The 24,389-nt window shown below is 42.7% G+C and overlaps 1 protein-coding gene across 7 annotated transcripts in view; it reads right to left on the bottom strand.

Annotated features, from left to right (window-relative positions):
• Positions 1-24,389, bottom strand: part of ASTN2 (astrotactin 2) — a 1,447,326-nt gene that overhangs the window by 144,487 nt on the left and 1,278,450 nt on the right. For all 7 annotated transcript variants that reach the window (XM_047699298.1, XM_047699297.1, XM_047699295.1 and 4 more), the window contains 2 exons: positions 3,139-3,272; positions 1,439-1,587 (listed from right to left, as the gene is read on the bottom strand). In XM_047699298.1, coding sequence (XP_047555254.1) covers positions 1,439-1,587; positions 3,139-3,272 — 283 coding nt within the window. The remainder of the gene's footprint in view (positions 1-1,438; positions 1,588-3,138; positions 3,273-24,389) is intronic.

Consider the following 24,389-nt stretch of genomic DNA (forward strand, 5'->3'; position numbering starts at 1 on the left):
AAGAAACATAAATTGTATGATCATTTCAATAGACTCAGAAAATTCAAAATCCATTTCTAATTAAAACAAAACAAAAATCTCTCAGCAAACATTCAGTCTTTCATCATTGAGTATGATGGTACCTAAAGAACGAGCACTGTGCTGGGAGTAGAACCTGATTGTAAAGTCTGGCTTTACCAGATACTGGTTGTAGGACTTTGGGGAAGTCACACACCTCTTTGGGACTCACTTACTTGATCTCTAAAACCAGGAGAAGTTAGAAATTTGCAGAGCGAAGTTAGAAAAATAACGGCACTTGTTCCTTCGCCCCTCATTCCCCATAATCAATTTCAACAACTATCCATACAGACAAATACTTCCACAGAACAAAGGTTTCTGGGTAAGGGATTTTATATTACAGCACCTGGGTGAAGCACAAAAAGTAGGAAAACCTATAGTAAGCAGGTTAAGAAAGACAGATCCACTATCCTAACCTCCCTGTGGAAGGAGAGAGAAGTGTGTGCCTGACTTCCCTAGAAACCCTGTAGCTGCCCTGTTCCAGCACCGGGCCAACTCCCTTGGATATAGGTGGCTCCCAGCAGACTCTTAAGATGCTAGGCCCCCAGCTAGGACCACCAGCTATCAAGGCTCCAGAAGCTTCCATGGCACCAGGCTCCCATGAACTCAGGCTCCCAAACCGTCAAGGTGCCTGCCAGTTCCAACAGGCCCAGGGGTTGTCCCTGTGGCCCGGGCTCCCCTTGACCCCAGCACCAGGCTGACAACCACAGACCCAAATTCCCAGGCTGCCTTAAAGCAATACCAGCCCCCACAGAGCCCAGCTCCAGGACGACATAGCTTCTTGGCTATGTCCAACATTCAGAACTTCTCTCAGACATTCTCCTCAGGGAGAGCCCTCAGGAGTTACAACCTAGCAGAGCTCTCTTAAAAGTCCCTTTTCTTGTCTTTTCCAGTGTGCCTGAATCATTTCCAAATCCCTCTTCCTCAGCACTGAATACAAAACCGTCTCACTAGAGATAATAGGTCTCACTCTCACTAGAAAAGGCAATTCCTTCATTTTCTTGACTTCAGTCCTAGAGAGAATATATTTCAGACTCAGGTATTCAAATATGTGACATGTAGGCCTTTCCAAGCAGAAAAGGTTAAATCCTCTTCTGAATTAACTAATCCTTTGATATAGGACTTTGAGGGTTGAACTCAGACAATCAGAAAGTTTTTCAGTTACAATTTACTCTCATTCCCTACTGAAAATTATAAACAAACAAACAAACAAACAAGAACCCCACAGGCCTGGGCATCAGGTGGCAATCACTAAACAATGAAACCTCAAATGCCTTCCCATGTTAGATGAGAGTAAGTCTCCAAAGGCATTTGGAAAATCCATTTCTCTCCTCTGCCACACTATCCCAACAAAATGGGAAGTCACGGGTTTCCTACTTACCTGTGTAGAGGTCCGTATCTGTGTACTCATCCACTTTCTTGTGCTGCAGAATATAGTCCGAGACCTTGGTCCCAATTGCTGGTTGAACGTCCACCCACTCCAAGGAGACGACCGTGCTGGATGGCTCTACTGTTGGGGATAGGCGAAGCCTAGAAAGGGTGACAGGGAAGGCTGGTCACCTTGGTTCTGGTCCTGGTTCTCCAGCAGTACAGTCTGCTCCCCCAAAGAGTCTGCATGTCTCAAGATGAAAAGCACAGGATTCAGGCTCAAGTCCTGTTTTGACCCACCAACAAGACTTTGTATGGACCCTGGCAATTCATTACACCTCTTTCAGCCTCCCCTTCCCTGTCCATAAAGCAGGGTTGAGAACAGCTACCTTTCAGGATCAATGTGGGATCTAATAAATTAATCCAAGCCCACAATACATGCTCACAGAAAACTGATTAACTTTCCACTTGTCTAAACCATATTCTCAGCAGTGCTTCATCATCAATTAAATTGACAATGCATTCAAACACAGTAGCCTCAACCTTCTTGTCATTCTTTCCAATCCAATAGATCAGTCATCTCTTTAATATCCTTAAATCAATACTTCCTCAGAGAGGGTAGGAGTCCCAGAAAATCCTTTTACATGCTAAGACAGAGCAGAATGATTGAAGGTTATAACTGGAAAGATGCTTCGAGGCTGGGAAGTGCAATCACCTCATTTCAAAGATGGGAAAGTAAGGCCCAGAAAAGGAAAATTATTTGCAAAAAATCACCCAGCAAGTTGGGGACAGAACCATGATGGTAGTAATTTTGCTTATACTCAGCCCAGATTCCTTCTCTCTTTCCACTATGCAATATAGTACCTCTTCAAGAACTATCTTACAGTGTAATCTCCCCAACACACACACAGAGGGGTGTTAAAGGACTCTGGTCCCTCAATATTGGCTCCTGCCTCACTCTCCTATGCTCCTCACAGCATTTTCTGTCTTAAACCTGCTCCATCAGTCAAGATGGCCTCCTTTAGCGGCCTCAAATGGTCAATTTACCACTTCAGGGCTTTCACATGTGCTCTTCCATTTGCCTGAACCACGACTGGTGCCATTTGTCATCTGGAAAACTACTCCCATTTAGGTCTTTTCAGAGAGACTTCCCTAACTCCCTCCCTTCCAACAAACACACCAACTCCCATTCTTCTCTCTTCTAACACTTCTATTTTTCTTTCATATTTTTATCAACTTTTTAAACTGTATCATTTTTTCCTGTTTTTGCTTTGATAGCTTTCCCCTCACTAAACGGTCAACTCCCCAAGTGCACAGACTATCTTGTTCACTGATGAATTCCCAGTGTCTGACACATAGCAGGTGTTCAAAAATTATGTGTTCAAGGAATGAATAAATGAAATGACATTTCTTTGAAAAGGTTCTATGCTCTCTTTTTCTCAGTGGCCCCAATTTCCACCAGTACTCAGTGCCCAGTAAACCCTTTCTGAACAGATGAGTGAAGAAGTAAACATAAACCCAGGGCATCACTTAAAAAAGCTGATTTCTATTCCGCCAAAACTTCCTGCTTTCTCAAAGAGGTAGGTTCCAGAGACTTCAGGGATCTGGTGACATGCTCTGGAAACAGAAGCAAGCCATGGCCTGGGCTGGAAGGATAGAACTCTGAGTCCATGGAAAGGGGTGGCCAAAGGAAGAGGGACCATACATACGTACACGGGCTGCGGGAGGGGGCTGCAGTTGGGGAGCCCATTGGCATCAAAGGCGCTGAGGTCACATCTGCACCAGTCATCGATTACATCCCCTTTCCCCGAGCACCAGTAGGAGCTCATCAGTGCACTCTTGAAGGCCTGGAATAAAGGAGGGCAAAAGAGATGATGATGACCATGGTGAAGATATTCAGAGTGAAAGTCCCAGCGACCACGACAGCAGCTGACCCAAACTTCACAGCGATCCACCTAGGCACAGGACACCATCTCCTGCCCAAACATCTAGCACTCTATCACCAGGTTCTCCCATTCTGGACCATTCTCTCCCCAGTAGCCGGAATGATCATTGAGGCAGGATGGCAGCAGCAGCAATGACTGAAAACCTCCTCTGGGGCCTGGAACTCTCCCTGAATTAATTTAATCTTCTCCACTCCCGTGCAATAGATATTATCATTATTATTATCGTCATTTCCCATTCTACCAATTAAGGCACATGGAGGTTAACTGGCCTGAGGGTAACAACCAGTAAAGTGATGGTGCTGGGATCTGAGGAAAGCAGTGTGGCTCCAGAAACTCCCTCAAACTCTTTTTTTTAAATTGAAGTATAATTAACAGTGTCCTAGTAGTCTACAGTGTACAATATGAGTATTCAATGGTTCTATATACTAGTCCATGCTTTCATACCAAGTGTAGTGACTGCCTCTTGCTATGCTGACCACACGCCTCCCTGCATAGAAACCTTCAGAGGTTCCCCATGGCTCCCAGAATAAAGTCTAAGGTCCTTACTTGAGCTCCTGACTGCTTCTACAGCATCATTGGTCACCACTCTAATTTTTCCTTGCATGTCACCCTCCACCCTCATGCAACCACTAACATTCCCACCAACAGTAAATTCCTGCTTAGGGAAACTGCGCTCTAAATTAGGACAACAGATGCTTCTGTAAAGGGCCAGATAGCAAATAATTTTGGCTTTGTGGCCAGGTAGTCTCTGCCACAGTTACTTGGCTCTGCCCTTGTAACATGAAAGCAACATAGATAATACTTCAGATGAATGGGCATGATTGGGTTCTGATAAAACTTTATTTACAAAGACAGGAAGCAGGCTAAGTTTGGTCTAGGTCCACCGTTTGCTGACTCTGGCTCTAAATGATGATCAACGTTCCATTAATTGCTTTTTTCATTAAGTTCAGTTAGCCACTATATAGTACATTATTAGTTTTTGATGTAGTGTTCAATGATTCATTAGTTGCATGTAACACCCATCACAACACATGCCCTCCGTAATACCTATGCCCAGCTACCCCATCCCCCTACCAAAAACAAAACAAAAAAACCCCTAACATTCTATATAATTGCAATGTGTCTCATTGTCTTTAAAAAAAAAAAAAAAAAAAAAGGAATCTTTTTCTCCCTGCTGGAATATTCCCTGCCTCCCTTTCTTATACTCCATTTCGCTCTCCTGGTCTTAAATGATACATGCCTTTGCTCCAGGAATCCTACACCTTGAGTTCCTTAAGCCTTGAACAACACTCCTCTCCTGGACACCATAACACACTAGACCACACCTACTGTCCCATTTCCTTGCCTGTCTCATTCAACAGATTCTGCTCACACCAAGGGTACAGGCCATGCCTTATTCCAGCAAGTATTCTCAGAGGACTTGGCACAAATATCCAGTCAATATTTACTGAATAAATAAATGGACACTGAAAAACATTATTAGGCTCATGCTCAGGTTCAGGTGTGTGTCGTGCTTTAGTCACTCCATTTATGCTGATGTTCAAGGCACTGGGATTCAGAATGTTTGACAGACCTTTTTTTAAACTTAGGGACTTTAGAGAATATTGATCTCTTACCCCTTTATCAGATAACAAACCTTATGTCCTTTCTTTTTCTTTTATACTTATTGCTGTGTACTATTTATTTTTTTTAAAGATTTTATTTATTTCTTTGACAGAGATCACAAGTAGGCAGAGCAGCAGGCAGAGAAAGAGAGGAGGAAGCAGGCTTCCCGCTGAGCAGAGAGCCCGATGCAGGGCTCGATCCAAGGACCCTGGGATCATGACCTGAGCCGAAGGCAGAGGCTTCAACCCACTGAGCCACCCAGATGCCCCGCTGTGTACATTTTAAATGAGAGTTTCATACTGCCTATATCCAAGGCTAACCAGGTGTCACTTTTTCCCTCCTCCATTGTCAAGTCTCAGGTATAACACATTTGTGTCAAGTGGGTCTGGGATCAACATCCTTAGCTACCCAAAACACAGATGTAGGGGGAGGTGTGTATCAAGAACGCTGTTATAGCAACGCACCCAGCCATCTTGCAAATCTCTTGCTTCAGTAATGTTTGGGCAGATATGCAACGATGTGGAATGAACTAGAGGGTATTATGCTAAGTGAAATAAGTCAATCAGAGAAAGACAATTATCATATGATCCCTCCGATATGAGGAATTTGAGAGACAGGACAGGGGGTCGTAGTGGGTAGGGAGAGAAAAAATGAAACAAGATGGGACCAGGGAGGGAGATAAACCATAAGAGACTCTAAATCTTGGGAAACAAACTGAGGGTTGTGGGCTGGGGAGGTGGGGGTGGGGGAGAGGGTGGCTGGGTTATGAACACTGGGGAGGGTATGTGCTATGGTGAGTGCTGTGAAATTTATAAGCCTGATGAATCAGACCTGTACCCCTGGGGGAAATAATATATGATATGTTAATTTTTTTTAAATGTGGAAAAAAAAAAGTGGGCAGAACAGACCCAAGGACACCCCTCCTTCCAGCCCTTGACCACCCTTCAGCCTCTTCCAGTCACAACCTTCAGAACCATCTGCTCAGCCACCCTCTATCTCCAGGACCAGCCAACACTGTATTCTGAGCTTAGCTCCTCATTGCTGGTCAAATACGAGTTTCTAGACTCATCAGTTACTGCATCAAAGTGCAGGCTGCCATGAACTACCTGGTCAACCTGCGTCTGTGGGCCTCCGACACCTACCTCCCTCTGGGCTTCTCTTTCCACCTTGACGATGTGGCTCTGGAGGGTGTGGGCCACTTCTGTGAGTTCACTGAGGAGAAACGCAAAGGCACCAAGCATCTCTTGAAGGTGCAAAGCCAGCCCGGCAGCTGCGTCCTCCTCTAAAACATTCAAAAGCCTTCCCAGGATGAGTGGAGTAAAACTCTAGATGCCGCAGAAGCCATGGTGGTTCTGGAGAAGACCCTGAACCAGGCCCTTTTGGAGTGGAACGCCTGCGTTCTGCCCAAGAGGCCCCCAGCTCTGGGACTTCCCGGTGAACCACTTCCCAGATGAGGTGAAACTCATCTAGAAGATGGAGACCACCCGACTCACCTTGTGGTTCTGCTGCCCCGCCCCTCCCCCAGGGGGCTGGGCTCCTATCTCTTTGACAGGCTCACCCACAAGCACAACTAGAAGCCTCTGGAGCCCTGCAGCCTTGGAGGACCCTCCATGGCCCTTCGCCCCCCCCCCGCTGCACCCACCCCCGCAGGGGCTCCACCCTACGCCTCAACCTGTGGTTACTCTCCCTGTGGCCACCAGGCACCTTTTTAACCACCCCAGATCCCTTTCCCAAACTGTGGGCCAAAAGGAAACAGGAAAGGTTTTTAGAGGAAAAAAACAAAAGAGAATGCTATTGCGTGAGCCTTCACCACTTTTCTCGAATTGGGCTCTCTGCTCAACAGGGAGCCTGCTTCCTCCTCTCTCTCTGCCTGCCTCTCTGCCTACTTGTGATCTCTGTCAAATAAATAAATACAATCTTTAAAAAAAAATAATTATAATAAAAGCTAAGGTTCATGAAGCACCTATTACAGAGTGTAGATGCTTTAAGGGCATTAAAAAATTAAATTAAAAATCATGGTCTTCATTTACAGGTAAGAACTAGGAATTAGAGCAGTGAAACGATTTTCCCCAGATGGCACAGAAATCCAAGTATTGGAAGCAGAATCCCAACCCAGGTCTTGGTGACTCACAAACACGGGCCTTTTCTGTTTAACCATGTGAGGCCGTGGGGTAGACCCCAAGCAAGGTTGCCAGATTCTGTAAATACAAATACAGGAGGCCTAGTTAAAATCAAATTTCAAGTGAACAAGTTTTTTTTTTTTGGATCCCAGGACCCTGAGATCATGACCTGAGACGAAGGCAGAGGCTCAAACCACTGAGCCACCCAGGTGCCCCAAGATATTTTCTTTTTAATTTAAGTACATCTCTTTCAGTGTTGGCATAAAGTATGTAGGCCAGAGTCTGGCACAGAGTCATACCACTATTCCTACCACAAGCCAGAACCTATGTTGGAGACAAACGTCTGTTATTCAGCACTGGGTGGGGGTCCCATGAGCACAGACACCAAATGGGATCGCATGAGGTCATGCTGACTGATGGACCTTCCTCTCCCTCCACTTGCAGGTTCCCCTTTACTAAAACTAACGTGCAAAATGGCTCATGGCTTAAGATTCTGTAACATCTCCAGGCATCACTAAGGGATTAATAATACTATGTTGGTGAAATCCAGGGCCGTGGGTGAAAGGGACCCAGATGGTAAGAGACCGCTTTGACTCTAGCAAGGAGAGGAGAGAGAACATCCTGTTTTGTTTGTGTATGTGCTTTTGTTTTTGTGTGAGTGTGTGTTTTGTAATCAATAGTCGCTTGAGCTTGTGGAAAACAAAACAGGAAATCTCTCTGGACTCTGTGAGTTTCACCATCCAAGCTGCTCTTGGGAAGAAATCCTGCCTGGGAGTCTCCACATCTACTGGCTCTTTCCCAGACCAAGAGGAACAGAATGGGGACTGGTGCAATGGCGAGGCAAACCCTGGAGAGAGCACAAACACACCCTGATAAAAGGCCTACATCAAAGCAGGGGCCCTGGCTAGGCAGCAGAAGCCAGCATTGTGTCACTTGTGTCACGGCAGGATCACTCTTTCCTTCTGTCTCCAGCCCTTGCAACATCCCATCCCGAATCCAATTAGATCCCAGGGGAGGAGAAGCATAGAATGTTCCAGCTCCAAGGGACTCTGTAAATCATCTAATCTAATCCACTGGACAGATCAGAGACAGTGGCTCAGAAAGGCTCATGGGCTGGCCCAAGGTGAGAGAGCAACTTTGTGATGAAATGATTCTATTCCTCCATTTAATCCTAAAATTACCCTTGGAGATGGATGTCTGATCCCCATTCACAAGTGAGAGTGGAAGAGGAGCGACTGGAACCGAAGTCCATCTGAATCCTGGCACCCTGGACCTTCCCGGTCACACAGGAATAATAAATGCCAAGATTTCATCCAAAACATCCTTTTCAGCTGGTCTGTTTGGATCACGTGCTCATGTGTTTTTTGTGCGTGTCCATGAGTGCGTATGCCTGTGTGTGTGTGTGTGTGTGTGTGTGTGTGTGTGTGTGTGTTCTCAGAGGAAAATGAAACCTTACACTGGAGGCATTGTTGACTTCTGGCTTTGGAGTGCGTGAAGGGACTTAAGAAACAAATGCTGTACTTAAACAAGGGTAAGGACTACATTTGCATGACCATTGGTTTTCATAACAAAGAAATGCCTCCAACTTCTTGCTAATTAGCTAGCAAACCAAACTGATCAGGAGGAGAAAACAGCCACAAAAATGTTAAGCAATCAAAATAAACTAGGATTTATTTCTGACTGGATGGTTACTTCCCTATTTGAACTTGCCTAGTTTAAATTATTGATTTACTCCTTTCTTTAAGCCTTAGTTTCTCCATCTGTAAAATGAGGACGCAGAAGATGTATTTTTTTTTTAAGATTTTATTTATTTATTTGTCAGACAGAGATCACAATTAGCCAGAGAGAAAGTGGGGAAGCAGGCTCCCTGCTGAGCAGAGAGCCCCATGTGGGGCTCCATCCCAGGACCCTGGGACCATGACCTGATCTGAAGGCAGAGGCTTTAAACCACTGAACCACCCAGGCACCCTTTTGAAAGTTTAGTGAATCTCACTAAACATTCACTAATCTTTCCACTCCACACCAACTGCAGTCTAGATGCTAAGAAATGAGATGAACAAGATGGCAGCAGCTAACTTGAAAGGGCTCACAGTTTAATGGTGAAGACACAAATAATCACCATGATTATTGTTCAAATGCTATGAAATAATACACGCAAGTGGCTGTGGGAATACCGAGGAAGGGGTTCTTCCAGCTCTGAAATTCTGACAATGTCTTCAGAATGTTAAATTTAATACTCCTGTATTTGATTAAGAGAGTTGGGACCATCTATATAGAATGTCACTAAACCCGCAAATTAAATTCCATACTCCCATACTTACAATGCCTTAATTTTTACACTAAAAATCAGACTCAGAGGCTGACTCCAAGTCTGTTATTTTTGATATTGAAATGATTCTGGTCTGTCTGACCAAAAAGATGCCCTGAAGTCTTCATTCAAAGCTTAATGGATTTCGTTATTTCCACGGTGCCATTAGGGTTGGTCTCACAGGCTGTTCAACCCTCTTCTCTAGGCAATTGTCATAGCCTCTGGACTGGCCTTCGAGCTCCAATGTCACCTTTTCCAGACCCTCCTTTCCCAGCTTTCTGAAATATCAATACTGATTCTACCCTCTTTCTCCGTCTCCTTCAAAGTCCCACCTCCTTCTGGTTAAAGCCTCTGCTTCTTAATCTGACATTCAAAATCCTTTGTTGTTCAGCACGTGGCTCCTCTCTAAGCAGAGGAGTGGATCCCCCCACTGTACCCACTCTAGGGTCCGGTACATACTAAGCCTTCTCTTATGCTGTGCTTTTGTTCTAAAATGCCCTTTCCCCATTTTTTGCTCCTTGCTGAATTTGAGGAACCTGTCCACCAGGACCCTGCCACACTTGAGAAATGTTGTCTCTACCACCACTCAATTTTTGCCCATTTCACATTTCCTTGTGATTTGCTTATTTCTGTGTCCTTCTTGATTCTTATACTGTGAACTCCTTCAGTCCAAGGTAATGTATTTGACTAATATCTGTGCCCCCAGCACTAAGCAAAAGAGCAACACATAGTAGGGTCCCAAAAATATGAGTTGAATTCCATAGATATGTAATAGGATGCTCTGCCAGGTATTAAAATTATACACTTGCCACTGTTTTTCTTTTCTAGCAAAAAAGATGACAGAAATGCAACTGGTCACCATAAAAAGACTAAATGTCCATGAAGCCCCTGAAGGTACATTGGGGTGGGATATGGAGGTAGAATCTCTTCTGAAGACATTTATAATTACTGCTTGAAGGAGGGTAGGTGGAAAGCTTTTTGCCAGGGATGCTTGGGTCTCAATAAGAATCTCTTGGGTCTCTAGAGAAAGATGAGAGGAAGAGAGATGGGCCTCGCTGACATCCCAGCTTTGTAGGGAGACTAATTCCTGAGCCCATGCCATACGTCTGATCGGTCCGAAGGGACTAGGATTGATGACCATAGGAAGGACTGAAGAGGACACCATGGCAGTGTTTATGTGGAGGCAGAACTAATGGTCTCCAGCTCAGTGTGGACCTCTGGGATAGATCCTACCTGGGTCATTTGCCATCCCGTCATCAGCACACTCCCAAGCAATGGCTGTAGGAGATGTCAACCACTCATTTCCCTGGTAGTTACAGGAGTTGGAGGCCAGGGACTGGCCTATTCTTTGAGAACAGAACCAGTCTATTGGTGTGCCCTGACCTTGAGGAGATTAGCTGGTCATTTTGTCGGAAATCAGTGACTGCATAATTAAGCAGTCAGAACACATTTGGGGAAAGAAATGAATCATGTTAGTTGACTTCAGTCTCAAACAGAGGAGGAAGGCAGGGATAGTGACTTTAAAACATGACCCCAGATATCTCTGACATTTCCATCATCGTGAAGTGATCTAAGTTCTCTCCCCTTGGGTCCAGGCTCTACAACTGCAACCAAGAGAAGTACTACTGCTTCAATTTCTGGCCCCAAGCCTTAAGAAACTGGCAGCTTCCCCATCATGTCTCTGGGGATACTCACTCTTGGAGCCCAACCACCATGCTGTGAGGAAGCCCAGACCACATGGACAGACCACATAAAGGTATTCCAGCCAAGAGACCTAACAGTCCCCAGCCAACATTCAGGGTCATCTGTTGGATACGTGAGCACAGAATCATTTAAGATAACTCCAGCTGTAGCCACCAACTAATTGCAACCACATGAGAGACCCAGGTAAGAACTATGAAGCTCAACCCATAGAACAATTAGAGAGACTAATAAAGTGATCACTGTTGTTTTAAGCCAACAATTTCTGGGATTACATGGCAATAAGTTACTGGGACAGAAGGTAATTCACCTCTGAACAATCCTGAAACATTGCTTAGAGGAGGTAGCAACTGGGGAAGAGCCCAGCAAAGGGATTTAGTAAACCTTAGATTACATACATATCTCAGGAGCTAGAGACTCATGACGTGCATACACACATACACAATGTCACAGATCTCCGATATATCAGATCAGGAAGAGCCCTGAAAGGTGATACTAACCTTCACAATTTTGCAGACTAAGAGGCCCAAAGAGGGGAAGAGGCTTGTCCAAATTTACATCACAAGAATCTGGCAGAAAATAAATCAAGCTTTTCGTATCAATAACATTCACTATATGAGACTGCCTTCCTTTGGACCTCGTTTCAAGCCACTAATGGCTATGCTGCTGGACAGGAAACAACCTTAATAACAATACTTACTGAGAACGTACTAAGCACTTTAATACACGTTATCTCATTTCATCTTACTGTTACCTTATGATGCAGATTCTGTTAGCATTCCCATTTTACAGATGAAGAAACTGAGATTCAAAGGGTACAATAGCCTATTCGAAGTCACTGGCTATAAAGTGGTAGAACAACTTGATTTCAGGTTATTGGATCCTGAAGCCCAGTCTCTCAGTCTTGACCATAATGAGCAAGCAATATTCTCAGCAACTAGAGGATGTAGTTAGTACTTAACATTTACTGAGTGCTTACTATAAGCCCAGCACCGTTACACTTTCCATGTGTTACTCCTCACAATAACTCTAAGTATATTAGATATATCAGCTCATTTAATTTTCCCAACAACCTGTGACATTCCACTTTACATTTCTGCCCAAGGACATAGGGTTGATCAGTGACACAGTCAGTATTTGCACCCGGGAAGTCTAGCTCTAGAGCCTGTGCCTCCAAAGACACCTTTGATGGACACAACCCATGCTTTTTAATGTTATTTATACCTGATTCCCTCCACCTTTGGTGTAGATTGTGATCTCTCACTGGATCCATGGGAATAGACCAATGAAAATGCCATATGTAATTTCCATTTTCGTCAGTCAAATGTCAGCAATGTTTTATGGTTTAATGTAATAGAAGCCACAGGAATGAATACAATTCCACGGAAGGTGGATATAGAGCAGGAAAAAAAGTCTAAGACAGCAGAATCCCAGGGACCCTCACTTTTCTGAGTAACTTGCTATGTGACCTCAATAAGTTATTTACCTTCTCTGGGCCTTCCTGTCACCTGGAATATCTTCAGCTTGTAGACCAGAGGAAACTATGCATGGGGGGGGGGGCATGGGAACTTTTGTACTTTATGCCCCATTTTGCTAGGAACCTAAAACTGACCAAAAGAAAATAAAGCCTATATTTAAAACCTCCTGCCAGCTAACATGCTTTCTGTAAAAGAGGTCTCACAGACTTTGAGCATGCCATGAGTGGCTTCTGAAGAAAGAGCAGTGTAGCATGAAGGGTCAAGACGCCTATTAAGCATATCCTTATTCTAGCCTGGTGCTAGGGCATCCGTCTGTTAGCTCTCATAAGCCTCTCAACAACGTGTACCTGCTGTATGCGGCTCTTACTGTCTGCAGTGATCCTTACAGATGAGCCAGTGTAGAGTCAGAGAAAAGATGGCAGCCCAGCGTCCCCCAGATAGAACACAATAGAACAGAGTCTCTAACTCTAAATCCCAAGCTTTGGCCCCTGACTTCCCCTGTCCCATGCATCATTTTCACCTGCTAAGTCAGATCGCTCTATGCACAAGGCCACACAGTGAAGGGACGCTAACTGGCAAGGACGCATTTCCTATATGAGAAATTGTGCAGCTCAATGTATGGCTCCATAAATCACAGAAATGACACCTAATTTCCCCTGTCAGGATAAACTTCTCTTTTCAAGCCTTCTCCCCTGAATGATGAGAGCCCAACAGAACAGCTTGTTCATCTGGGTGATGGGGGAAGACATCTGAAGGCAGCCAAACCCCGCTCTTGCCACACTATTTCTGCTAATGAAAAAATATTAGAAAAATAAATAGACACCCCACTGAGATGCTCCTGCATGGGGCACTGTCAGCTGTCTGTGTCTCACGATGTACAGAGACAAGATGATAAGGTTACATGATCCTCAAGAAAGGAGCTGTTTTTCTTGTCAGGTCACCGCATATTTCAGTTCTCATCCATCTCATCTAGATGATGAAGTGCTAGGTTTCAAGGTTTCAATGCATGAAAAATAACAGGAAGCATTTTTGAGCAATACCTATATGCCAGACACAGTGCTCATTGTTTGCCAGGCAGAGAAGCATTTTATCGGTACCGCAATGCCATGATTTGGGCTCTCCTATCACTCTCCTTATACAGAGGATGAGACTGAGGCCACAGGGAGTTTGGGCTCCTTTCCTTTGTGACATAGTCAGTATCCGCCAAGGCAAAATTCAAACTCAAGCTCCTCCCATGCCTAAATGCATCACCACTGTGAGCGAATTTAATCCTCAGACAAGCCCATATATTACATTGTGCTGTCTCCATGAAATCTTTGAAAAGGTTGAAACTTAAAAAAGTTTGGGTCACGTATGACTGAGTGATTTGAACAACGTCAAAAACCTAGGATAATTCAGAGTTAGGATTCAAAAACCAGACTGATTTCCAAGACTGAATGTCTCTTTTCTGCCCCATTTTTCCTAAAGACTTAAGATAGGTGGGGCTTGAGGTGCCTGGCATAGTCTCAGAACAAGCCAGGGTGAATGGTTAACCTTGTTCTGTTCAGTCCTAAATCCTTACTGGCCCAAACAACACTCCAAAGTGTGTTTCTAGGAATATGAATTCAATGGGATGTTAAATGATTTTAAAGTTAAAAAAAGGGGTGGGGGGAGTGTTTAGAGAGGTGGTCTTTATGGTCAAATAACTTGGAAAAGACTAGATTAAAAAAAAAAGTAGACTTGTGATCTCTCTCTCTCTCTGTCAAATAAATAAATAAAAATTAAAAAAAAAAAAGTAGATTACTCTACGTAGAACTTTCCAAAGCCATTCATATACTAATGGTCAATGGGAGACCCTAAGAAATGCAAAAAACATAGCATTTCCCAAACATCTGTGTCCGTGGAATTATTTTCCCCCCACGTGGCATCTGGGGATCTGATGCTTGGCAGAATCTTCTCCATATTGTGCTCCTCTAGATTCTAGGCTGGACACAATGCTCTGTGCCAAGAGCTACTCAGGCACTGTGTCAGTAACTGTGAAACTTTGGCCAAGGCTGTCTTCCTCTCAGGGACTTAGCTATCTTGTCTATAAAATAAGGGTGTTGAATATTTTTATTGCAGAGGCTCTAACCTTCTGGCAACACTATGAGTGCTAGAAGTATTTGTAACTCCCACAGATGCTACTCCAACTCCTGCTAACTCTTCCCCAGGTATCCAGCTCAGGTGCTTGCAGACTAGGCCCTGGACCACTGATGACCTGAGCCCCCCACGATTGGCCTCCTGGCCACAGATTCTGCCACATCCCACTAGGTGGCTAGGAGTCATTTGGAGGTCTTCATGCTGATATCAGGCCCTTCACAACTCTGCTTCTCATTCCAGCATCACCTCTTGCTACCACTATTTTTAGGCGGTATTCTCCAGCCGTGCTATCTCACCTTTAGCCATTTATATGCTATTTCCACTCCTGGAATTCTTCCCCCATCCCATAATTTCCCCCAGTGCCTAATCTGTCAAGTCTCAGTTTGGAAACCACCTCCTTGACCCGCCCCCCCAAAGCTGGAATAGAACTCGTCCTTTGTAACGCATCTTCTCCTGCCTCCCCCTACCATAAAACTTATTTTACTGTGTTGAATTTTATTGTCTGTTTCATTGCTTATCTGTCTCTCCTTATAGATTGTGTACAAATTGAGGTTGGAGCCCTCCTGTCTGTTTTGTTTGTTATTTAATTCCTAGCGCCTGACATAGAGCAGGGGCTGTAATTGATTAATCAATTGGTCTATCATAAAATAATGAATGTTAAGAAACTTAATCTTGTTGTATATCCTGTCCCTTTTGGCCTTAGCTTAGAAGATTCCTCTTCTGCCCAGGGCCTTAGGATAACTCTGTGTTTTTAACCTTTTCCATGCTTCTATCACAGGCTAACTTTACTTCTAAGACCAGTCCAGGAGATCTAAGAGCCAAAGCTCTCAACTTTTAAAACCCCTCCATATCCTCCTGTAAAATATGGAAGGGTTTTTTTCAGCTTTTCACACAAAACGTAGCAAATACCAGAAGGGACCAGGGCAAAATTACTTTGAAGTATCTTTGTTAAATATTTATGCAAACTGCATATTCTACTCTACAATACACTTGAGTAGGTTTTAATATTGAAACAATGAAATTTTCCCCCAAAAAATGTTTGTCACCTTTGATCTCTGGGCCTCTGCCTTCCGTAATGACCTGAAGTGCTTACCAGAAATTCAGATTCCCAGGCCAAACTCGGCCACACTGAAACAGAATCCTTGGGAGAGCTGATCCAGAATCTGATTTCATATACTCCCAGGTGATTCTTATATACTATTAGTTCAAGAATCCCCTATCTCCTTATCTTACGGCTTTGGATATATCTTGGCATATCATAGTATATCCCCCTGGGTTAGGGTACTCCAGTTTGAGAATAAAAACCTATGGGATTTTATTTTAATAGATATCTTTCAGGTATCAAATACAGCAAACAGTTTGGCAGGCATATTTGAACAAAATAATCCTGTTGCGTTAGCCAAAGGTGGTGGGACCAAAATTCATTACTTGGCCTAAATTGGACCAATTAGGTACTTTTTTTCCCCTAGGAATTAGATTCAAGTGGCTGTTCATCTGTAAGTGCTTGAACGGGCATGAGATAAAAAGCTAGACTTGCCTGTGGGGTCTTGACATCTTAAACTACATTCACAGAGACCAGAACATGTAAGGAGCAGAGAGTAAAAGAAGAGAGAAGCAGAGATGGCAGGCTCTGGAGTTACTGCTGAGAGTGGCTTCCTAGATCTTGGAGTCTCTGTTTGTTCTCTGTTCTTGGGTTACATGAAAAATCAATATATCATTATAGTATTTTCTCCATTTGTTGCTTAGGATGTTTCAGTGGGTTTCTGCTTCTTACCAATAAAAGAGCCTTGACCAAGAGAAGTATAAACATTCTGTTCTTGGCCTGGCATACAGGGCCCTTCCCGCAGAGATGTCCAACAATCCCTCTAGCCTCATGTCCTACCACTGCAGTCTGCCCCAGTCCCATGTACCAGCTACACTAAACCACTTATAACAAGGACCAGACAAGCAGCAAACTTATGTCAGCCTAAAATGCTTTTCCTTCATTCTATGTTTGGTCAAGTCATACTCATACTTTAAGACCCACCACAACTGCAATCTTCTCTGGAAACTCGTTTTTTATCCTCCTCCTCCCCCACCCGCCAGAACTGAAGGCTATCATTGCACCTTCGACAACATATCTGCTAGTAAGATACAATATTTTACTGAATCATTGATCTGTATGCCTATTGGCTCCACTGAACTTTTCCTTGCCTTATTTTACCAGAAGCTCCTCGCACTAGACCTGGCGGAGAGTAGGTACTCCATAAATGTTCGTTGCATGACCAAGTGTGGATGAGTGGCGAACTCTGAGAAACAGAAGATTGGGAGCTCTTCAGATGTCTAATCTGTGTTATCCTAGCAGGCCTTCTCAGTCACCAGGGCAATAGATTCGCTTACATTGTTCTAAACTATCTCCAGATCATTTGTCCTGCCTGTCACTGAGCTGATAGCAGTTGTGAAAGTGATGAATAGCAGACCAATTATGAGCAACAGGAAACATCAGTTATAACTCCAGGGAGAAGACGCAGCCATATCAGTAGCCTCATCCATCTAATCATGAGTCATCTTCCCAAGGCATTTTGCCTTGTGACCTTGAACTGCCAAGGGCTTCTTAGTCTTGTACAAATCCAAGTTCTTCAGAGAACGGCTCTGCCTCTTAGCCTGTCTTCTACAAGGCGTTGCTCCTGGCCCACTTAGTCTTAGAAGGGAAAACCTGGATGGAACTCACACTTTTCCTAAGGGAAGCTTTTAGCCAAGGCTCCCAGCCCCACCCAACAGGCAAGACCTGTCTTCTAAGGCCTGCTGTCCTTTAACAGATAGTAACTCCTCTCCCCTGTGGTGAGAACATCTGGAGATGAGAGGCGGGTGGGAAGGTTTCAATTGGAAGATTTGTCCAAAATTGTGGAGTTTATGTCGCTAAATGTTAGCTTAAGTTAATGGTGAGAAAAGGACTGCAAAGTTTCCCTTCTGTGGCCACTGGTGACCTCATTTTTCCAGTACACCCATTTTCCCTTAGGAGGCATCTGAAGGAGGTAGTCGCCCCAGCTGATGACTATTTTTGGGCCTGTGGGTGGGGGCAGGGAAAGAAAGGTCAGAGGACAGGAGGGGACATGCTTAGTCTAGACTCAAACTAAGCCCATCTTTGCCTTTGAAAGGGAGACTTAGAAATTTAGCTGGGGGAGTTATGAAAAGGGGGATACCTATCCCATTCACTATAGTCACATTTCCATCATGGTATATTGGGACTCTGACGTCTAGATTCCTTAACCTATAAAATGATGTTATACATGCTGGAGGGACAACAGGACATGGAGGTTAAGAGTATAGTCTTTGGAACCAAACCCCTGGGTTCAAATTTTAGTGTTATCACTAAGCAAACTGACGAAGTCACTTCAATTCCCTGTTGTATTTCCACAAGTATAAAGTGGGGGTACATTAATGCCTACAGCAGTAAGGAATGTTTAAGGATCATTTGTAAAGTACCTAAAATGATGCCAGAGCTATACATGTCTCTCTACACACACACACACACATATACATATATTTGACAATTATATGAATGTTGATAAAGCCCTAAGCTTGGATATTCTCTACATTGAAGCAACATACTTACTGTGAATTATTATTATCATTATGAACATAGTAAAGTTATTATTTACAGTTACTTATAGACAAAAGTTACTCTAGGCACATCTATCCTTAAAATAATTTTTATTTTTTTAATATTTTTTCCATGGGGAAAAATAAATTACTAGAACCAACTGCCAAAAAGACATTAAGATTATCTTTGCCTTTGGGGAGGTATGCCTTCCTAGTTTCTGTGAAGTAACTACACGTCTGGTTTTTTAATCAAGGATGTCTGAGGGTAAGGCAATTACTATTAACTGTATACCTACTCTGTGCTGAATGTTTACTCAATGGCAAGTGCAGAAGCAGAAGAGACAAGGAGGAAAAGAAAGAGAAGGAAGGGGAAGTTGAAGATGTAGGAAGTGGAAAGAAGCTGGAACTAACATTGATCAAATTTTTAATCATACTAGGCATTCCTAAAGTGATTTATATACATAACATTAGCTAAGCTAACAATAATTCTACGAGTTAGATCATCCTCAGATTATCGTCATTGAGATTTAGAGTAATTAACTTATATCTCCATAGTATGTGACAAAATAAGAATGTAAGCCTAGGTCTATCTCATTCTTGAACCTTCATTCCTTTGCATCTATCATCTTATGTAGTATCCAGAACCATCCTAGGAAGAAAATCTTCTTATAGACTGGACACTGGAACTCAGGTAGGATAAGCTCCTTGTGCAATACTATCCAATAGATAAGCACAAAATCTGAAATTCAAATCTAGATCTAGTTGACTCCAAAACGTGAAGCTTCTCAATGACATCTCACTAAAATGCCTAAAATTTCAAAATTTCACTGATGTCTGTTTACCCTGAATATAGATAATACCACCTGAATATAAAACACATATTAACTTATGTATATATACACACACATACATACACACACCAATATATACCTACTATGTGCACATATCTATACCTATAGTTTCTCCAGAAGTTTCTCCAGATTCCTTCAAAATAAATATTGGAAAATTTGAGAAAAAACTATGAAAGTAACAATAGGGAGGGATGGGCAGAACGTCACTAATGTGTAATCCTCAATCCGAAAGCAGCTCCCATGCTTCCTTTTCCTGGCATCCCCTCTATTTTTGAAAGGAAATAATAACTTCTGGTAAAGATTTGGGCTGAGCAAACTAAATTTGAAGGAGTCAGGCCCAAGCTCTTTTAAGAGTAGACTGATGCTTCTAAGAAAGAATTGAGAACAGGGTGTTGGATTGAGTTAACAAGGTCTTTGTTGAATCACTCCATAGCTGTCAGAATGGCTATTATCAAAAAAGATAAGAAGTAACAAGTGTTGGTGAGGATGGGAAGGAAAGGGAACACTTGTGCACTGTTAATGGGAATGTAAATTGATGCAGTGCCTATGGAAAAAACAGTATAGAGTTTCCCTGAAAAACTAAAAACAGAACTACCACATGAGCCAGCAATTTCACTTCTGGGTATTTATCCAAAGAAAGTGAAAACACTAACTCAAAATAGATATGTGCATCCCAATGCTCACTGCAACATTATCTATAATAACGAGATATGGAAACAACCTAAGTGCCCATGATGGGAGAATGGATAAAGATAGTGTAGTGTGTGTGTGTATACAAACACACACATGAATATCGTTTAGCCATAAAAAATAAAATCTTGCCAGACGTACATGGATGTACCTTGAACACATTATGCTAAGTGAAATAAGTCAAGAAAAGAAAGACAAATATCATATGATCTCACTTATATGCAGAATCTTAAGGAAAAAAAGCTCACAGATAAAGAGAGGCTGCTCAGAGGCAAGAGACTGGGGTGGGGAAAATGGATGAAAGAGGTCAAAAAGTAGAAGCATGCAGTTATGAAACACTTAAGTTATGAGAATGTCATGTATAGATTTGTGACTACAGTTAAAAATACTGAATTGTATACCTGAGAGACGCTAAGAGAATAGATCTTAAAAGTTTCCATCACACAAAAAATTTTCTAACTATGTGATAATGGATGTTCATTATTAACTAGACTTATAGTGATAATTTTGCAATGTGCACAAATGTTGAATCATTATGTTGTGTACCTAGAACAATATACTGTTATCCATCTATTACATCTCACTAGAGGAGTATGAGGAGGACGAAGAGGTCTTTGTTGAGTTCTGAGACAAGAACTTCAATTAGGTAGTGGAATAACTTCCAAGAAGCTGAGAAGTGACTAAGAGTTGGAAACAGAGCAGAAGTTTCACCACCAAAGAAAAGTGAAGAAAAAGATAGTGACAGGAAAGACTGTAGAATCCAAGAAAGGTTATTTGATGACACAATAGGTTGGCCTATGTCAAAGTGCAGAGAAAGGAGCCAATGATGAGGCAGTCTCTACAGCCTACATGTTGAAACTACAGGCTATAGAACCTGAGAAACATGTTTAAATCCTGGCTCCAGAACTATTGGCTGTGGGACATTGACAAGAGATTTCTCCTTCTGAACCTCAGTACTTTCACCACTCAGAAGTTGTGCTTTGAATGCTTACTATATACATGACACTAAAGACAGAAGCTATTGTGACCAAGACAAATCCAGAAGTCAGGAAGTGAGAGACTTGGATTTTATCCTTAATTCTGTAGGCAACTGAAGCAGCCTCTTGTGTTCTAACTTCTTTCTTCATAAATCATACATCATTATGAAGGACAATAGACATACCAGAGTTCTTTCAGAGGCTAATAACCAAGATGGCTGGGGTAAAGCGGAGTCAGATTTAAGAACAGACTGATTTCATGGAAAGTTATTGAAGGAACGGAGGATGCTTACCAGAACTAAGACCTAAAACATCTCCAAATACCTGAAAAACTGTCACTTAGAACCAGGAGAGAGGACAGATTTTTACTGATCTACTTCCGTGTGCTAAACATTGCTACTAAGTACCTTACCTAGATTATTTTTCATTAATAATTTGTTATTTTAGCTACCTTAGAAACAATTCTATAAAGTAAACATTGTGAAGCCCATTTTACTGGTGAGAAAACAGAATCCTAAAAACTTCAGTAATGTGACAAAAACACAAAGGAATTTTGTACCAAAGCTATTAGAACCCTCATCTCTTTGATTCTTACGTATATGCTCTGTTCAGTAAGTCAATAGGTAAGTCTCTTTCAGTATAGTTTTGATGAATGGAACTAGAGACAAGGATAGGAAATATTGAGGAAAGTATTTTTACTCAATAAGCAAAACATTCTAGTAGCAAGTGACCAAGCTGCTTAGGGGTTATTGGGTAAGCTTTACTTGGAATATTCAAATACAGACTCTTGCAGGGTCTGGTAGCAAAGATTTAAGTAATTGACTAGGATAGAACTAGATGCCTGGATAACCCCTTCCACTTCTGAGCCCACCTGCTCTTTCCTTCTCATAAGCATTATTTTGATCATAAAATAAAATAATGAAATGTGGAGAAGGAGAAAGGAAAGGAAGAGAAAGAACAGAACGGGAGGAGAAGACAAGTAAGAACTTGTCTATATTCAGCACTTACCATGTACCAGGCAGAAGGCTAAGTATGTTAGACGCCCATCTCACTAAATATAATAACCTCAGAAGTTAGGTATTATTATTATTAACCCCACCTCACATCCAACGGAGCTAAGGTTCAGAATTCCTTGCCAAAAGTCACAGAGGAAACAAAGAGCAGCCAAGACTTGATGACAGATTTGACCAGCATCAAAAACAAACTCTTAACTACTAGATTAGAAAGCTCAAGTTATTCTATTAGATCACCTCGGTCTATGGGTATATCAATACTGGCTGTGGGAGACCGCCAAAAGATCACACCTAGTCAACCTTCTAGACCTAACTACCAAGTTACAAGAAATACAGAAGCAGAAGAACATGTTAGATGATACCATAGGGATTCAGTGAGCAAAATCTAGGCTGGGGGGGATCTCCACTGGACAAATGACCAGTTTACTTAATAAAATAGCACAAGGAATAAAAAGAGAAAGATTGGGACGCCTGGGTGGCTCAGTTGGTTGAGTGGCTGCCTTCGGCTCAGGTCATGATCCCAGCGTCCTGGAATCGAGTCCCACATCGGGCTCCTTGCTCGGCGGGGAGCCTGCTTCTCCCTCTCCCTCTGCCTGCCACTCTGTCTGCCTGTGCTCGCTCTCTCTCCCTCTCTCTCTCTCTGACAAATAAATAAATAAAATCTTTAAAAAAAAAGAGAGAAAGATATAAAGGAAGGAACCTATACATTAAAAGAAACTTCCTTATCAACCAATGACAGTGTTTGGATCTTATTTAGATCCCACTTTGAACAAACTAGAACAAACTTGTACCAAAAATAATTCAGTAAATATGAACAATGATTAGATATTTGATGGTATCAAGGAGCTGTTAATTTGGAGAGCATAGTAATGGTAATGGTATTGACGCTATTTTTTTTTCAGCCCTTATCTTTTGGAAATATCGACTTGAACATTTACACATAAAATAACAATATCTGAGATGAGACAGAAGGTGACATGTTTTGTGTGAGTTGATCACTGTTGCAGCTGGAAGGTGAGAGGTATATGGGAAGGTCATTTCACTAGTTTCTCTGTTCTTATATATGTTATAGTTTTCTAAACTGAGTTGTTTTGGGTTGGGTAGCAGAAGACCCAGGGAATTTAACAGTGTCTTCCAAAATGAGAAAATGTGGAGATGAAGCTGAAAAATAAAAGCAACATGTGGTCCCAGGAAAAGCCCTATTCTTCAAGATTTTCTCTTCCTCCCTGGACCTGAGTTTATAGACTGGAACCCTTCCACTCAGAAACACTAGGAATAACATCACTCTGTTGTCCAGAGAAGGCACTGCAGAGACTGACTCTGTAACCGTACAAACTCACGCTGCTTTCAGCTGCATCTGCCTGGTGAATTGTGAGACACATCTGGAACAACTTTTTGGTTCTTAGAGAGAAACAGAGGAGAGAATAGAATTGTTTGTGAATTCTTTCTGGGTCCTTTGCATCACTGCTGACTGAAGTTGTCTAATGACCCAAGAGGAGCTCCCAGTGAATAGGGCTAAGCTCCAGAAGGGATGGGGCCTATAGCTTGCTCTGTTCCTGGAAGCCCAGCACCGCCCTGGCTGGGGCAGTCTCTGCATGATCATGTGATGGATGAATGGTTGTGGGTGAACTAGAAAAGGGATTCCAGCTCTGGTTCTCATATGTGTTAGCCCTTTCAGGCTTCAGAGGGTAGCTGCCTTTTATGAGCCCTCAGTTTCCTTATCTGTAAAATGGAGATAAACACTGCTACCATCATAGGCCTCCTGAGAGGATTAAGGGGGCCAGTGTATGTGAAAGCACCATGAAAGTAAATTGGTAACTCATTCACTTTTCACTCATTGAGAACTTTTCTCATTGAGAACTTACTGAATTTCTACTATGAGTCAGGCACAATATCAGAAGGTGTTGGTGCAATGCTGAGCAAAAGTTTGTCCAGACCCTGGTCTCGTGGAGTTCACCCCCCTAATGTAGAGGACAACCATTTGACTCAGTATCAAGAAAGATATTCTAGAAGTGAGGAAACAGGATGCTTGGGGTCACTAAGCAAGCTGTTACTGGAACTGTTCAAACACAGAGTCCACTACATTGGCAAAGTGAAGCAGGAAAGGAATCAAGAAGTAGACTAGGGTTGCACTACACGCTTGTCTATGCCTTCATCCCTGAGTCACCTGCTCTTCCTCCCTCACTGGCACTCTGTCATCATAAAATAAAATAACAAAATGTGAAGGAGGAGGAGACCCAGGCATTAAGCAATTACAAAACATAAAAGTATAGTTAGAAACTGAGAAGCTCCTGGTGGCTCAGTCGGTGAAGTGTCTGACTCTTGATTTTGGCTCAGGTCCTGGTCTCCAGGTTGGGAGACGGAGCCCGAGTGCGAGTGCATGGAACCTGCTTAAAATTCTCTCTCTCCGCTTCTCTCTTTGTTTCTCCCTCGGCCCCCACCCTATTTGCAAGTGTGCATTCTCTCTAAAAAAATAATAATAAATAATAATAATATTTAGAAATGTTGATAACCACTATGGAAGAAAGATAAAAAAGGACTCAAAGTACATAAACAAATGGGGAGCTTATCAAAC

Source organism: Lutra lutra, chromosome 13, assembly GCF_902655055.1.
Source record: "Lutra lutra chromosome 13, mLutLut1.2, whole genome shotgun sequence".
Lineage (NCBI taxonomy): Eukaryota > Metazoa > Chordata > Mammalia > Carnivora > Mustelidae > Lutra > Lutra lutra.